Here is a 17,056-nt window from a genome sequence, read left to right as displayed (position 1 = left end):
TAGGAATAAGAAGGGAAAGGAGGAGAAAGACAAATTGCAAATTGGTGTTCCTCAAATTTTTAAGAAAAAGCATGCATGGTCTAAGCATTAAAGTTTAAAGACAAAGATTTTTAATGAAGCATAAACAACAGTTGATGACGATTGGATGAACCCATCGTCTTCCATTTTTCTTTTCTTTTCTTTTTTAATTGAAAGTGATAGCTTTATTGTGAATTTGTTAAGGCATGCATAGATGTGCTTAATTGACTTGAAAAGATCTTATACCACTATGTAATTGAGAAAATGATGCAATGAACAGGTTAATTGAAGGCAAGCTAACCCCAAAAACAAAGTCAAGAGAGCTGAAAAGGAATTAAAAAGTAACTTGTCCACTAGCAAGGTTAACCAACTATAATAACTGTTCTTAATTCATGAAAAACTACAAATAGGGTATCTAAGCTTTTGTATATATACTTTATACAATGCATGCATATTAACGAAGACTGAGATAAATTCCTGCTCATCAATTATTATGAGAGATTCTAAAAGTGGTATTCAATAAGTACCAATAAACATTGTGTTCCTTTGAGAATGAAATTCATATACAATCTAATTGAAATTAAATTTACAAGTGTAGAAATTAGGATATTCATTTTACACATTTTTAAAAAAAAAATCAAACTCAATGATTGACAGATTATAATAAAAATGGAGATATTTCACCCAAAAGATCTCTATGCATTCTTGTCTCTTAACTGTTCATGTGACTTTTCTGAATTCTTAATCTTTTACGGATGGATCCTCCACCCCTTTCAATCTATTAATGAAATTCTCTATTTGCTCTTAAAAACAAAAGACAGGATTAATGGATGACAATGGAACCAAACGCAACCATGCAAATTCCTGGTTCATAAAAAAAGATGCAAAGCTTATTCTCAGGCAATTCTTTTTTTGAAAATATTCATAAGAGATGTTTTATGTCTAATGAAGTTCGAAGATGGTAGGCCTCGAGGAAAAGATTCAACCCATCAGGAGTAGCTCCTAGCTAGCCCACCTACAGCTTAAAGAGGGCTGAGGAAATGGCTTTGGTTTGGTACTTATGAGTGATTATGTTATCTCAAATTTAATAATATATAAGCGCTGGCCAAAAGGAAAACACCAATACATAATTAAGGCTTTCAATTGAAAAGATGATCATGTATTCAAGGAAAAGGGGAAGTTCATGGGGAGCTCGAGAATATACAAACTGTAACCGAAGAGTAGGACATTTTGCAATATCTATAGTTTAAGAAAAGTAAAATTATAGCCCTAAAAAGCTTTTACGGGGATATATATTTCCTGCTTAAAGAATTAAGTATCGAATCTCTCTTCTCTAAATAAAAATACAACATAAAACTCATGGTATATATATATATATATATATATATATATATATATATATATATATATATATATATATATATATTTAGAGAGAGTGAGAGTGAGAGAGAGTGTGTGTTAACGTCATATGGGGAAATGGGTGGCTAAAGGCTACTTTTGATTAATCCCACCATAATGGCAAAAGGGTGATAAATTCTTGCTATGGTGTTTTATGGTCACACACTCTCTCTTCTCTGTCTCCCATGCATGAACTCTTCTTTGGAGCATTAAGACTGAGAACAGTCCTCGGCATCAAAGAAAGAAAGCTTATGGGCGAAGAAAAACTTCGCCCACTCAAAACCCTAAAAATATAATAAAAACAAAAAGGAGAGATGAGAGAATGAAAGAATAAGAGCAAAATAAACAAAAGCCCTCTCCCACCACCTCCTCCCCCCTCTCTATCTTTCCTTCTCCCTCCTCTCTTTAATTCTCTTTTCTCTTTGCTTTCTTGGCCTCCGGTATTCCCTTAGTGTGATTCTCCACCTTAATTTTCCTAAAGAACCCATCAACCTTTATAAAAGAAAAAAGAGAGCAAAAAAATTAACCATGGTTTTCTCATCTGTTCCAGTCTATTTAGATCCTCCCAACTGGCAGCAGGTAAGGGTTTTTTTTTTTTTTCTTTTTTTTCCTCTTCATCATCAATTTCTATCCACAGCTTCTGCACCCAAAATAAAGCAGATTAAAAAGATAGATATTCCTATTCCTTTGTGATCTTTTCCTGAATATACCAAATATTTTCTTCTTTACAGTTATAAACAATTTACTTTGGATTATCTATATTTTTGCAGCAGACTAATCATATTCAACAAGGGACTGGGAGTGAAAATCCTCAGCTTCCTCCACCTCCTCATCATGTTGGAGCTGGTGCTGGCTCCATTAGGCCTGGTTCCATGGCTGATCGAGCCAGGCTAGCCAAGATTCCACAGCCGGAAGTTGCCTTGAAGTGTCCAAGATGTCAGTCCACCAACACCAAGTTTTGCTATTTCAATAACTATAGCCTCTCACAGCCGCGCCACTTTTGCAAGACATGTCGGCGGTATTGGACTAGAGGGGGTGCCCTTAGGAGTGTTCCAGTAGGCGGAGGATGCAGAAGAAACAAGAAAAACAAAAGCAGTAGCTCCAAATCCTCCGCTTCTGCAGAGAAGCAAGTTGGTAATTCAAATTCAACAAGTGCTGGTAATATTCCTTCTGAAATTACTGGCCATTTGCCACGGCAGACACCTCATTTACCCTTCATGGCTTCTTTACAAAATTTTTCTCAGTATGGTTTGGGAAATATTGGCTTAAACTTTGCTGGAATTCAAGGGCAGATAGGGGCAACAAGTACTGGTGCTAGTGGGCAAGCTGATATGGGGTTTCAGATAGGAACTAACTCAGGCATGAGCAGTGCTATTTTTTCAGCAGAAGGAACTCATCATCAGCAGTTTCCTTTCTTTGAGCCAGCTAATGGTTTATATCAATTTCAAAGTGAGGGTATGGAAGCATCATCTTCCATGGTCGGAGAAAGCCAGCTTCTTCGTTCCATGAGTTCGAGCTCTAGGGCTTCTCAGACAGCTCCAGTGAAAATGGAAAATAACCAAGGGCTAAATCTATCAAGACAACTGTTGGGTGTTTCGGAGAATAATCAGTACTGGGGAGGAAATAATTGGACAGATAATTTATCAGGTCTCAACTCTTCTAATACTAATCACCTCTTATAGCTAAGTTTCAAATCGTTCTTGATAGACAGCAGCTTAAAGCTGATCTTGAAGCTTCAGCTTCTTCCAGTACTTATCACAACAGCGTTAATGAGAGATAGTTGACATAAAGTCGCATGTTCCTTTGATCACCTTGACTCGCTCACAAAAGCTCCAACATCAGAAACTAAATAATTGATGGTGAAATTCCAAGGTTCAGTGAGGAACTTGTCTCATCATCATCATCATCGTCATCATCTATGGAAGAAAAAAAGATTGGTAGAATTTATGTTGTTTCATATATATTTTGGGTTTTTGATCTTAAGCTATGTCTTTGGTTTTTGTTTGCATGGGCTTGTTTACAGATTTGTCTATGTTTGTGTGTGAAGTTATGGGATCTGTTATCTGACATTATAAACTAATTTCTCTGTGAAATTATCCTTTATGGTAACTTCTTTCTCATGTCGGTTTCTTCTTTGCATTACTGTTATTACAACGTTGCATCACTAAGAAGAAACATAGAGTCCTTTCTGCAAATCATCAAATCACCCACATTTCGACAAAATGTCCATTCGAAGAATAAGCAAGAAAATATTCTTCCAGAGAGCACTTAGGACTGCCATCCATGTCTTGTGCGAAAAAAGGTTGAGATTCACACTGTTGTGTAAGTTGCATAAAATAATCATGTTAAATTTTGGTGCATATGTATTTTTCCTGGTTTTTTTTAAGGAATCTTCTTGGAATTCTAGCTGAACAAAAAGTTGGTGAAGTCATCTGCGATCTTGGCTTCGCAGCCAAAGAAAAACCCCAAGTGAGATCTCACTTGACACAATATATATTATAACATGCACCAGTAAATCCCAATATATCTCTTTCTCTCCCAGTCATGAAATTTATATCCACCATGATTTTGAAGTTGAGAAGCTTATTTCACTATGCACCAGTCGACGATAATTTCCTTCCATGCTGCCTCGAGCATGTTTATAAACTTAAAATCGATGCCTCATGCTGCATCTGGCACTTGTTGTTTGTTGGATATTGATTCCATTGCCCATGCTTTTCAAATTCCTGTACGTCGGAAAGCTTGAAATAAAGCTCCTATTAGGTGAGTTTTTATCAAAGGTTAGTTCTTGTCAGTTTTTATCCTCCTCAAATTAAGAAATCCGTTCACCAAGCCATGCATCTAAGTTTGTGCACGACGGAGCAGGAAGAGAATTTCCTTATCTTTTTGTATATAACAGATTTAATGAGTTTGTAATTATAAGAATCATGTGGGATATACATATGGCCATGGCTTAATTTCGTTGGCCTGTGGAAGTTAGAGTTTCAAGTTAAAGACAAAGAGAATCCAAAGAAAACGCCAAAGATTCCACTCAAAACCATGCAATTCCATTTTCAACCAAAGTACCAACCAAAGTGTGTGAAGTATTCTAGAATTTTTATAGAAAGAATAACGTTTTTAAGTTCTTTTAAACTAAGGTGGTCAAAAGAAGGTGAAAACCTTTTCAAACATACATCTGTTTTCTCTTTCTCTCCATTTTCTTATCGGTGTGGTGACCTTCAAATGTGATCCCAGAAAACGAAAGATCAGATTTAATAAAAGGAATTAAAGGTGCAAAATCTTCCAACTAAAAACCACACAGTAGAAGATAAAATAATATTAAAAACCCAACTGGGGTTGGTTTTGTCTTAACAAAAAGAAAAGAAGAAGGAATCAAGATGGGGGTGGTATTTGCTTTTTTGCAAGGACCAAGCCTACTGCCTTGCAACAACGAATAAAGCAAAATCCTCTCTTGATGATAGTCAGTTGGGCACAGAACCTAGAAAGTGAAAAAACAGTTAGTAAAATTTGGGGTGATGACGAAAATGTGGAACCATTTGGGTGGGGAATTGGAAAGGGAAGAGAGTGAGAAACTGAGAGAAAAGGGAAGGGAGAGAGAGAGAGAGAGAGAGAGAGAGAGAGAGAGGGAGAGAGGGTTTGGTGGGGATTTGTGGTACGAAGAATAGCAACGAAAAGGAAAGGAGAGGGGCGCAGAATTCCAAGGTTAAACGTACTGTTGGAGTATCAGTTTATGTTTTTTGATGACCAACTTGGATAGGCGTGAAAATGTTCTCCACAGTCTTCTCTATATCCATCTATATTACCAAGCTTTAGCTTTTTTAGACTCTCTGTTGCTATCCTGAACTCTCTATCTCTGTGGAATCCTCAACATCTATAGCATATAGGAATGGAAGCATGTGTTTGGCCTATTCAAATTTGGCATCTAAAAGTGGAAGCAAGGCCCAAGCTTTCGTATTTGATGGTGACTTAAACCTTAACCTGGCTTTGCATTTCAAGTTTTACTTCTTGGGTGTGTCTGCTGGGTTGGCTGTGGTGCCCTTCCACATTCAACCACAGCAGCCAGGAAGAGAAACGGGGTTTGATAATGAGAGCAGGGGGGGAGAGAGGAAGGAATGAATTAGTAGAACAAAAAACAGAAAAAGAAAGTGAAATTTTTTTCAATGAAAAATTGAAATAAAAATGTCAAATGCAGAATTACAAAGTACAGAACATGTTTAATTAGGCTGAGGAATGACAGAAAGAACATCAACCCACTTTCACATTAGGTTCAGGGTAGAATGTTATTAGGGTTTAAGGCAGTGTGAATTGATTTTTATGAACTCTTGCCTACTGCCACAAGTTATTCAACCTGTTGAGTTTGTAGGAACGGTTATTTCATTTTCTTCTATTGCATTATTTAGTTAATGAAATAGCTATTTAAGAAAAGTCAGAATAATTATATATTATCGATTCTCCTGATATTAGTTATAGCATGTAGGGTAATTTTTTGATAAATTTAATGAATAATTAAATAAAAAACTCACAAAGAATAACAAAAATAAATTGTATTCAAAGTAATTTTTTTTTTAAAAAAAAGATTATTCAAACTTCTAACTATAAGAGTGAAATGAGATTTTCGATATGAGAATCGATTATAATTTTTTTACAATAATATAATTAAAATTCAATATTTATAAATATTAAAAATTTTCAAAAATCAAATTGACAACCTTCCTAACATTCCCGACAAACAAATGGTCTCGACTCCGTCATTAACATTGAAATTTGTTCTTTTTTTATTCATGATTAGTTTGTTTGTTTGATCTTAAATCAAATCGGTAAAAATAATTTAATTTAATCTTTTTTTAGAAAAATGATTACAGCCACTGTATCAAATATGCATTTGTTAATTAGATGTCATGTTAGATAATTAAAAGAATTTCTTGATTAGAAAACCTACGAAACCGGGCTAATTATCAGTCATGAAACAGCCGAATCTGGGTGGTCCATCCCCTTTTTTTTTTTTTCTCTTTCTTCTGTTTGAATACTTCGATAGGGTGGTCCACTCATCTTGGCAAAAGGCTATCTCCCCCGGCCCATGTGTAAAAGGCGAGGCCCTCTCTCGAAGAGCGAGGCAAAAGTTGTTTTCAACGCAGGAACCAGCAGCTGCAGGAGCGTCGTCCACCCCAAAATGAGCTGGCTCTGATCTTTTCCCCAGACCCGCCAGAACCGCCCAAAATCTTAAGATTTTAGTCCGACTCTGACCATGTTTGCCACATCACGAATTGAGTTCCCCAGCTGTACCGATCACTAATCAGTTTAATTAAGCAATTTGAAAGCTTAAGAAGTGAGATTAATCATGTTGATATATATACGTAGAAGAATGGTCAGTTGAAGTGTTTCAATAAAAAATTAACACTTAATATTTGAATCCGAATTTGATTAAAATAAATTTAAAATCAATTTTTATTTATATTATTGATCAAAATTAAGTTAATAAATTAAGGTTATTTCATAAAAATTAAATTAAGTTTAAAATTTTATTTAGAATAATAATGAATCTTAATAAATATTATATTAATTATAACTAATTCATAAATACTAAAAAATATAAAATTAAAACTTAATATAAAAATAATTATTTATAATTAAGTTTGAATAAAGAGTATCTTAAAATCACTAATCCAACACTATCCCGAATCTGATTAAAAGATATGCTAATCCTGTTTAATCGGATCAAGTAATATAAATTATAATCGACTTTCCTTGTTTTCGATTTAACTTAATGAATGTTATAAATGAGTTTTAATCTAACAAGGTGCTGAGAAAATAGCGGCTTGGAGCAAAGCGAGTTAGCATTGTAGAAAACAGAGAATGCAGAATGAAGTTCGAGGTGGACAACGGCTGTACTTGAGCAAGCAGATGAATCTTTTTTGGTTACATATGACTGGTGACTTTGGAAACAAAGTTCGAGTTGAATACAAGAAACATCTCTCCAATAAAAAACTGAGGATGATTACAGTCGGACATATGTTATAATGGTACAATTCACATACATGTCGAGTACAACTCAGCCCCTTTCTTTCCTTTTTCTTTTTTTTTTTTTGGTGTGTTTCCGGCACTTTGATGGATCTGTGAATAATATATTTCTCCCACACAAACAAATGAATAACTTACAGGTTGGACAGGTGATCTTCCACCTCCTCTTTCGAAGCAAAGCTGCCTCCTTCAATACGCGAAAAGAGAAACAAGGTGACCAAAAGAACAAAAATTTAGGGGAAAATGAACCTCAGATATCAACAGCGTTTGCCACAGAGGGTGGCTGTGGCTGCTGAGCCTGAGACTGCGGTGCTTGGGCCTCAGCTTGCGCCTGTGCCAGCTTTTGCTGCTCAAGAAACCTGCTCATCCGCTCAAGCAATTGAGCAGCCTTCCGCTTGCCCCTATCTGTACCGTTTTGTGCCAAGTCAACCAAAGGACCCATCACGCCTAGTTCCTGGGCCTCTGCTAAATGTTGTTGGTCTCCCGCACAAAGGTGCACCAAAACTGCAGCTGCATTCTCTCTGTTTCTTGGGGATCCATTTCCAATAACATCTACCAAAACTGGCACTGCCTCTGCTGCTCCAATGGCTGCCTTCCCTTCAGGATGGCTAGCAAGTATTGCTAGTATGGCCAGAGCCTCATCGACCATTCCACCTCCAGGTTCTGTCAACAAACGCATTAGCGTGGGCACAACTCCAGCTCTCACTGCTTTTCCTTTGTTCCCTTGGTAAATGCACAAGTTAAAGAGTGCTGTCGCTGCATCCTTTTTACCCCTTTGTGTACCTTCACTTAGCAGTGTCACTAGTGGAGGGATTGCTCCAGAGGCACCAATTGTCACCTTATTTTCATCCACTACTGAAAGGCTAAATAGGGTGGCTGCTGCATTCTCTCTAGCTTCCATGCTCCCCTTCTTAAGCACCTGGACAATACCAGGAACAGCTCCAGAGGATATGATACTGCCTTTGTTTTCCTCACAAATGGAAAGGTTAAGAAGTGCTGTTACAGCATGTTCTTGGGTGCGTGAGTCAGGTGTCGAAAGGAGGCTCACAAGGAAAGGTATGGCCCCAGCTTCAGCAATGGCCACACGATTATCTGCATTGCGTTTGGCAAGAAGACGGATTTCACCTGCAGCCATTCTTTGGTCTTCAGGATTGCTGGATGTGAGCTTACGGAGGAGAATATCAATCTTGGTACGTTCAGCAGGTGAGCAGGTGGACGTCGTTTTACTGGGTCGAGAACTACTGGGTCTTTTGGGTGGTTCAATGCCATTTGCCTCACACCATTGAGCTATTAGACTACGTAATACATAATTGGGAGTAAGGGCAGGGCTACTGAGTGTCTGTTGTGTCTTCGGACATGTTCCCTGCCCTTGCTGCAACCATTTCTCAATGCAAGATCGTTCATATGTCTAACAGAAGAGAATAATAAAACCTGTTAAAAATATAGCATCAAGGTAATTGTAAAAAAGTCTTCAGCCTCTACAAAAATGTGCAGTCCAAAATGAGTATTACAAAACTTCATTTAGTTGGCATCCAATTTCTACAGCCACCCCAAGTTTAATTAGAATCATTATATGACTAGGCCCATTTTGAGAACTAACTTTTGGCCAGATAAACTAATCGCAGCCAATGACAATGCATTGTGATGCAACAGGCTAAGTCAATAATAAAACAAATTTACCAAGCACAATTGAGCACTTACTTACATTTAAGTAACTAAAGGAGGCAGGAGGTTGTTTTCAAGACTGAAAATGATTTAAAAGAATTAAAAGAAAAGAAAAACTGGGTTTATAATGAGCAGAAAATACACAAGAAATATACCTGCCCTGTTGAAACAATGACAGGATCCTTCATCAACTCCAGGGAAATTGGACAGCGGAAATCATCTGGTATAACTGGAGTCTTGTGATTTCCATCACTGGTTGTTTGTCCACAGCTACTAGGAGGAAGATTCTTTTCTCTTGCGGGAGCATCCAAGTTAGGATTTTCTGTCTGTACAAAATCCTTGATTTTCTTTAATAAGTTTGACATCTTCTCAAATGTTTCCCCAGGATCTCCACCACTGGCAGAAACCATCTCATGTAGAGCTAGTGATTCTTGTGTAAGTTCAGTTATTCCCACCAATTGTAACTTCTCAGTCAATCTCCTTAGTACATCTGGATCTACTGCTGCATCATTGGTCTTGTTGTAGAGTGATAATAGATCCTCATACAGCTCAACATCAGGTGCATCAACCCTTCCTTTAGCTCTCCTGAACTGAGCTAGAACAAGCTCAACCTGACATAGAAATATTATACATGTAAGCCTTTTTTTCTCAAAAAAAAAAAAAAATGAGATAATGAATTAGCCTAAGGTTGCTTTGGGACTCTCAAACTCTAGTTTAATTGTGTTAAGAGAGGAATAGACGTAGTTTTGGTTGCGCTCTTTGAGTCTTACTGTGCTTATTTATATCCACAAAATCTTTAATTTCTCAAATCATATGCAACTCCAGAAGAACTCAATTAATCACAATTACTGTGATTGCTTGAGGGCATTTTGTTTCCATGTCTAAGATGACTGTGATTCAAGTAATCATCTTGAGGTCTACACAGCAAAAGACCTAATATGACACAGCAAGATGAGAAAGAAATGTGAACTGCGTACTTCTTCCAAACACATCTGGTGATAGATCTATACCTGTTCCTTAACTTCATCTGATATGTCAAGATTCTCATAGGGGATTGCACTCAAAGCTTGCTCCAGTTGAGCTGTCAATTCATGAAATTTATGCATAATCTTCTCCCTCTGGAGAACCTGTAACCAGAACAAAAATAGTTTATAAGTCAATGGTCAAATGCCACAAACCAGTTCATCAATATATTAGTGGTTTGGGCTAAATTTTGTCACTTTAGGCATAACTTGTTTTTAAAACATTCTTTTAGCAATAAATAAATCTTGCAAAAATTAATAATATACCATATAATTGATTAAAAAATAGATCACAGAAACACATTCTCTGGTGGCTATAAACTCGTGACTTCTCTCCCTAGTTATAGAGTAACCAAATATTAGAATATATATAAGAAAAACATACACATATAACTGGCCATTTTAAAAGATTGAAATTCTGAGATCATAATTTTCTTGCTAGACATGAGCGTCAATCTTAGCCACAACTGAAAGTACATATAGGGTAATAGCACTCCAGATTGGATGAGCAAAGAGAAACTATTGCATTCAGTATGCTTAAATAAAGATTGAAAGGAAGACGAAAGCAGTAGTTTGACATAAATTGAATTGCTCTAGTATAGTGGCATGGGACATGAGCAAAATAATATGAGTGAAATTTCATCCTCAGAACTTTATATCTAGTGATGCCAGTCCTTTTCAACAGAAAATGGGTGCACATAGATCACTTTCAGAGTCTGGCATAACAAAGAGCATGAAACTTTGGCTTCACAACCAATAAAAAAAACATACCCACTCCCTGCCTCAGTAAAGTATTTATACCATAAATCAAGCACATTCATGGCTTGCAGCCACTGCCAATTCCCCTCTTTACTGCCCATCTCAAAGTAGTGGCGCTGAGAAGAAATGTTATGGTGAACTTGTTTGTCAACCTCAACAGTAAAACACCAAAATCTATGTCTATGACAAACCAACACGAAGGTTGACACAGAAATGCACAGGAAGCAAAACCAACCCCAAATATAAAAGGCCATACATTGGGGATTCCAAGCAAAACAGATCTCTCTCTCCCTCCAGTTGTAAGAATGGATAACTGAGCCATAGATTGATAATTCCAAGAAAAACCACAGCAAAACCAAAGAATGTTACAACCCAATTGAGTATAGCTGCTGTTGCAGAAACGCTCAGAAAAATAGCATCAAGGCCAGAAACTTAAGATTTAGGAGCCATATATTGGGGATAAGTACCACCTCTTCTCCCCCTTACCATCTCTCTCCTTCCTCTTACTAGTCCTCCATCCCTCCCTCTCATTTTTCAGTTTCTTCCCCAAAACCATTAAACCTCAAAGAACCTCCTGAATCAAAGACCAGAAACAGACCAACCAGAACCATACATAATCAGAATGGAAGAGTAAACTTCGTCCAGTGGTGACACATTCTCCTTAGTTGTCACAGGCTTTCAAATATACCAAGTTGACAACAGCTAGCCGCAAATTAGAATTACTATGATGACACAGGTTAGATTCTAAACCGTATATTACAAGCGCAAACTACAAGAATAGGGGCAGAGTAAAGCATATAAAATATAACAAGAGACAAGGTAATCCCTAGTTTGATATCATGGTATCAAGAGGGGATAGAGAAGGTTATATTAAATGAATGATTCAGATTTCACAACAATCCACACATAAAGGGACAATCGTAAATTCAATTAACAACGTTATATAAATTTTTGAGGGGAAAAAATCTATCCCAGGAGTAGAGATTCTACTTCAGCCTTGCATATATCGATGACTACGACACTTGAAAATCTGACAAGAGTTTCTCGTAATAATTATTAGACGAAACAAAAGAATTTTAAAAAGAACAAGAAAGTAGGATGAATTGTGGCAAATATATCTACTTATTAGGTGTGGTGTGGTTTTTTTTTCTTAGTAATAATTAAAAGGAAAAAGAAAGAACCATATCAATTTTAATTTAAAATTTTTAAGAAAATGCAGCAGTAAATATTCACATCAGAATTTTATATTCCATTCTTAGACTAAGCTAAATTTTAGCGTAATATTTACCAATTGATTTTAGATAATGTTATTGCAAGCAATAATCTGACTATGTCCATGCACTTCACACGCTAATTTTTCTCCACTTTCTCAGCAGCCAAACAGATCCAAGAAAGAAAAGGAAAAAAATTTCAAATTACATTACACACACACCAGGTAAATCTTACTGCCTTCACTGCCAAATCTGAGCAACTCCTTAGCCGAAACCAAAGCTTCTTTCAACGAGACCAAAGCTTTAACAGTTTCGTCAGGGATTTGCTCTTTGCTTTCTCTAATCTCCTCGAACATTGGCGTCAACAGCTTCAATCTCCTAGCGAGATTGCAATACTGCTTCTTCACAGGGCATCTGTAATCGCCGATCGAAGCTATTTGGTTCACCGCATCAATCAAGCTCTGCACCAGCGCTCCTTTCTCTTCTTCCATTCTGAATCCAGATCTCGTTAAACGCGGAGTTTTTTCAAACTTGAAGATTTTGATTGGGACGGAGATTGAGCTAAAGTTTTTGAAAGCTAGGAGGAAAAACTCGTCTCCATTAGAGAGAAGACTTTGACACAGAGCAAGAGACTGAGAAAGTTAATGAGCGAGGGGGAAAAGTTTATTAACAGGCTGCTTAGGCCTTTTTCTTCCCCGGCTCGGCTTAGTTAGATGAACCGGACCGGGTTAAAAGAGGAGACTGGAGATAGATTAGATAGACTCGGAAGGTCTGCTCCCTGGTCTACCGTCTACGGATCTCTCTACGTCCCGAGTTCGGCTCGGCTCGGCTCGGCTAGGGTTGGAATTGGGTTGGTTGATTTTCAGTTAAACTAACCTCGTCTCGCAGTCAGTGAAATGCAGTTTTTTTCAGATAAATTTGAAATTTTTCCATGTCTACCTTTGAGCATAAAATTCGATTTACGGAAATCCTTTATAATTTACTTGCACTAAAATTTAAGGCTGGGCCGCCGGGCCCATATCGGATGCTGTTATTGTTCTCTAATATGCGCTTCTTTAATTTGAACGGTTCAAAATTGTACTTGTGTACTGTAACGTGCTAAGTCATTTTCGAAAACGATTTAATTAATTTTTTTTACATCATATCTTCCAAATTCTTCAATTAAAATAGGGTTAATTCTTTAAGATAAATTAAATCATTAAGATTTAGTAATTTTAAAAAAATTAATGTAACTATATTGACCGTACCAAGTTTCCTCGTGTCCAAACTTTTGTGGGCGATAGTGGACAAAAAAGGTAGTTGACTTACTTTCAAACCAAGAAAATTACAATAAAGAAATAAAAGAGATACAGTTAAATTAATGTAAGTAATCCTACTTGGACATGTTCAAAAGTTCGTTCTTTTTAACTTTTGCTTTTGCTTTTTTTTGCTCGTGAGAATATGTAACAATTTTTTAAAGTATGTAAACAATTCATTACGACAACTCGAAATATGTTGATATAAAATTTTAAAAAGATATTACATTATTTAAGAAAATTTAAATAAATTTTTAATATTTTTACATTCAATTAATATTTTTATTTTAAAATAAATAAATTTTTATAATTAATTATTAACTAATTATCATTAATCGTATTTATATGATGCTTATGTGAGGAAAATACTATATAACTATATCGCATTAATATATCACGTTATCATTTATTATAACATTCAACATGTCATATCAACATTATGTAATACAAAATAACAAATGGATATTTTAATTAATTATAAAAAATTATTTGATAAAAAATATTATTATTTAATTGAATCTAATTAAATTTTTTTAAAAAAATTTATTAACTAATTTAATTTTTTTTAAAATTTTATGTCAAAATGTTCTAATCTCTGTGCTCTTTTCAATAGATGGAATGCAGAGAATGAAATTTTGGACAAATAAAACCAAAAAAGAAAAAAATGAGGGGAACTGACCGGCAACTAATTACAATTCCGTCTTTTGGGAAGCAGGAACCAATTATGCAACATAATAGCGGCAGTCAAAGCTAAAGATGAAGAAACCATTATCAAAAAAGCAAAAAAAAAATGCTAATGATGAGCTTGCAGTAAGGCAGAGCTGCCAATAAAAAAAATCCAATCATGGCGGAAAGTGGGGTGTTTCAAGGATCGAGGAAAATGGGGACATCACGGCATTGTCTGGGGTTCGGACAGTGCCAGACGATTACGCGTAGAAATAGACTATCTGGATTCGACAGTTATGCTTTGTCTGGAAATGGGAATTTGGTCGGGATGGATGCATGTACGTCCGTGTTGCTTGCTCACCAATTTTGTCAAGTTGCCTTTTATCCTTTCATATCCCATTAATCATGGTTTTTGTGAACACTTTAATGCGAAGGATGGGCTACTAGGATAAGAACAAAGCTAATTTTTATTTCAACATTTCATGAGAGGATATGCATTTCCGAATGTGTGAATTTCTATAAATTCATATAATTTTTAAATTCAAGACCAAATTTGATTGACACGTTGCTTAACTTAGCTAGATATTTTAGTTAGAGGCTTTCCATATATTTGTCAAAAAGGATTATTGCTTTGTTGGAGTATACAGGTATAAGAGATTGCTATGGCTAATTGGCTATATATTTGTTGATTAAGCTTGTAAATGTTGCTGTTATGAATAATGTATACATTATTTAAGTCATCGTAGATCAATACAGAAATTCATAATAAAAAAATATATAAATATTTGATTCAATTATAAATACATATATTTACTTATTCAAAATGTTAATTTTGTTGATCATTTTATCATAATACATTTTAATATGTAACAAATTGAAAGATCCAAATTCTAAAAGATAATAAATTCAACATTTTATTCTTGGTTGTACTAAAACTTAATAATCAAAATTTGATTTAATTAAGAAGCAAAATCATTTGGGAATCAGACGTTGAATGCACATGATCTCTTTACTGTTTATATAGACTGCTCAACAACTGGAGCTTTTACACATCCAGCCATGAAGCAGTACAACAACGTAAAGGGCTCATTAGTGGCACAATTCCTCAATAATCAATCATTGAATCACGGTGAAAGATTAATCTTTCTTTATTTAATTTTTTCGGTCATTGATTTTCATTAATTAAAGCAGGTCCAAAGTACTTCACCTTGGCATGGGAACGGGAAGTGGGGAAAATCTTTCGGCACAAAATCTTAACAGGTTGACAAAAGAATGATTAAGGAGCAATATTCTTCATTAAGCAATGCTAATCTTCCACGTGTGCCGTTCTAATCGATCACAGCTAAGCAACCAGCAAAACCAGCCATGTAACAGGGCCTGACGTGGGACCGGAGTCCCTTGATTAACGAACCTACTTAAAGGTTGATTTAAGTGGAAAAATTGAAAATTAAAGCTTCAACTTAATGCTTTTTACACTGACGTGTCGGAGTTTGTTAAATATTAATTAATATTAAATTAAAATCTAGTATTATTACGTTCGAATTATTGAAATAGTTAACTAGTATTTTTTAACTCTTTTAGCACTCTCTTCACAGTCATGCCCTCTGATCATGCCCTTACACGTGGCGATCCCCTGGCCGGTTGATAAGTATCAAGTCTGGCCTATCAGAATAAGGGATGCACGTGGCCCACCTGTGGCGGGTGGGTGGTGGTGGGTTTTAGGAAGATAGACCGTCACTTCGTTCTTACATGATAGCGATTCGTGTCTTCGTTCTACTGGACATCCATTCGGCTCAGCTCAGTCCGGTTCTAAAAATCGAGCCGCTCTATCCAGTTACAGCTTACTGGCCAATAAAAATTTAGAAAAAAGTCCATGGCCCTTTTAGTGGGGTCCTTCATTTTGTGTGTCCCAACAGGGAAACGAAAACCACGGCACATGGTCTATGTGGAGGCAATGATGGTTGTGTCTAATCCAACGTGGCACGATCCCTTCTGGGAATTGGTAAAGGAATCAGAGCCGTCCAATTGGGATCCCATGATCCGGTGTATCCTACGAGAAATTTTACTGAAACCATTTTTTTTTCTAACTCAATTATCCACCGTCGGTTCAAGCGTGGGTCACACTGGAATGTGGGGCCCTAGACTCTGACGGAGGTGCACGTGACCCGCCGCAAGGACAGCTCAGATACTTCTCTCCCTAATGAGCTTTTTTGGTCCGCAACGGACTTTTCCTTAATCTGTGAGAAATCACTATGTCACCGGCGGGTGATTGGGCCAAAACTGTAGTACACGTGAACTTGTGTCTATCCTTTTTGTCTGCGTTCTTCTTTTTATTTAACGTTGTTTTGGTGGTTGAATTTCTTTGTCATATAATTTAAGCCCATTCGGCCCGACATTGTTGAAATTTCGTCCAATTGTTTGCTACAACTTTTTTATAATTCTACATGACATGGATAATAATTATATGAATGAGAAACAGAAAGTTTTGATGTTTTCTTTGTATTTTAGTAGAAAGTCATGCAACGCAACTGTGTTGAAAGGGATGATGGCCCGCCATCAAGCAGTAAAGCAATTTGGGGACATTAAGAAAAACAGACCCACAGTTGAAACAATAATAATTCAGTTATTTATTGTTTTTTATAGAATTTTTCAAGTACCAGAGATTTGTCTATAAACGTTGAATTGAACCTGTGTCACGGATGAATGAAAAATTTTATGGTCCGTTCAGACCTGCTAATAGATTTGAATAGATTTTAATATGAAAGGAAGAATAATAACTTTGCTATCAAATAATATCATTTTAAAAGCAAAGAATTTGAAGTTGAATCTTCTAAGTTTCCTCCAATTAGATGTAACTATCCTTAAGCAATCAATTACCGAATAATTCAAGTTGGAAGCAAGAGCTTCCTGTTTGTATTATTGAAATGCATCGTGTATAATGTAGATGATAATAGGGTGACAGTGTCAACGATTTGAACGTTAGTTCTTAAAGCAACCAAAGAAA

General features: G+C 36.1%; 2 protein-coding genes across 4 annotated transcripts; one reads left to right on the top strand and one right to left on the bottom strand.

Annotated features, from left to right (window-relative positions):
- The first annotated feature begins 1,557 nt into the window (after positions 1 to 1,557).
- Positions 1,558 to 3,525, top strand: LOC18590711 (dof zinc finger protein DOF2.2). Of its 2 annotated transcripts, none has more exons than XM_007016389.3 (2): positions 1,558 to 1,995; positions 2,190 to 3,525. In XM_007016389.3, the coding sequence occupies exons 1-2, from the start codon at positions 1,945 to 1,947 to the stop codon at positions 3,096 to 3,098; spliced, it is 960 nt and encodes a 319-aa protein (XP_007016451.3). In that variant the 5' UTR covers positions 1,558 to 1,944; the 3' UTR covers positions 3,099 to 3,525. The 2 variants fall into 2 exon arrangements, with proteins under 2 accessions (XP_007016451.3, XP_007016450.3); XM_007016388.3 differs by having other exon boundaries at positions 1,559 to 1,995; positions 2,187 to 3,525.
- Positions 3,526 to 7,305: 3,780 nt separating this feature from the next.
- Positions 7,306 to 12,750, bottom strand: LOC18590709 (U-box domain-containing protein 13). 2 transcript variants are annotated; one of them, XM_018127951.2, is made up of 4 exons: positions 12,313 to 12,750; positions 10,110 to 10,226; positions 9,255 to 9,710; positions 7,306 to 8,842 (listed from the first exon to the last, which is right to left on the bottom strand). In XM_018127951.2, the coding sequence occupies exons 1-4, from the start codon at positions 12,580 to 12,582 to the stop codon at positions 7,685 to 7,687; spliced, it is 2,001 nt and encodes a 666-aa protein (XP_017983440.2). In that variant the 5' UTR covers positions 12,583 to 12,750; the 3' UTR covers positions 7,306 to 7,684. The 2 variants fall into 2 exon arrangements, with proteins under 2 accessions (XP_017983440.2, XP_088666104.1); XM_088809978.1 differs by lacking the exon at positions 12,313 to 12,750 and adding an exon at positions 10,923 to 10,943.
- Between the last annotated feature and the right edge of the window lie 4,306 nt (positions 12,751 to 17,056).

This window comes from Theobroma cacao, chromosome 9, assembly GCF_053813885.1.
Source record: "Theobroma cacao isolate CCN51 chromosome 9, ASM5381388v1, whole genome shotgun sequence".
NCBI lineage: Eukaryota > Viridiplantae > Streptophyta > Magnoliopsida > Malvales > Malvaceae > Theobroma > Theobroma cacao.
Note: the sequence above shows the minus strand (reverse complement) of the source record. Positions and strands in the feature narration are given on the sequence as shown.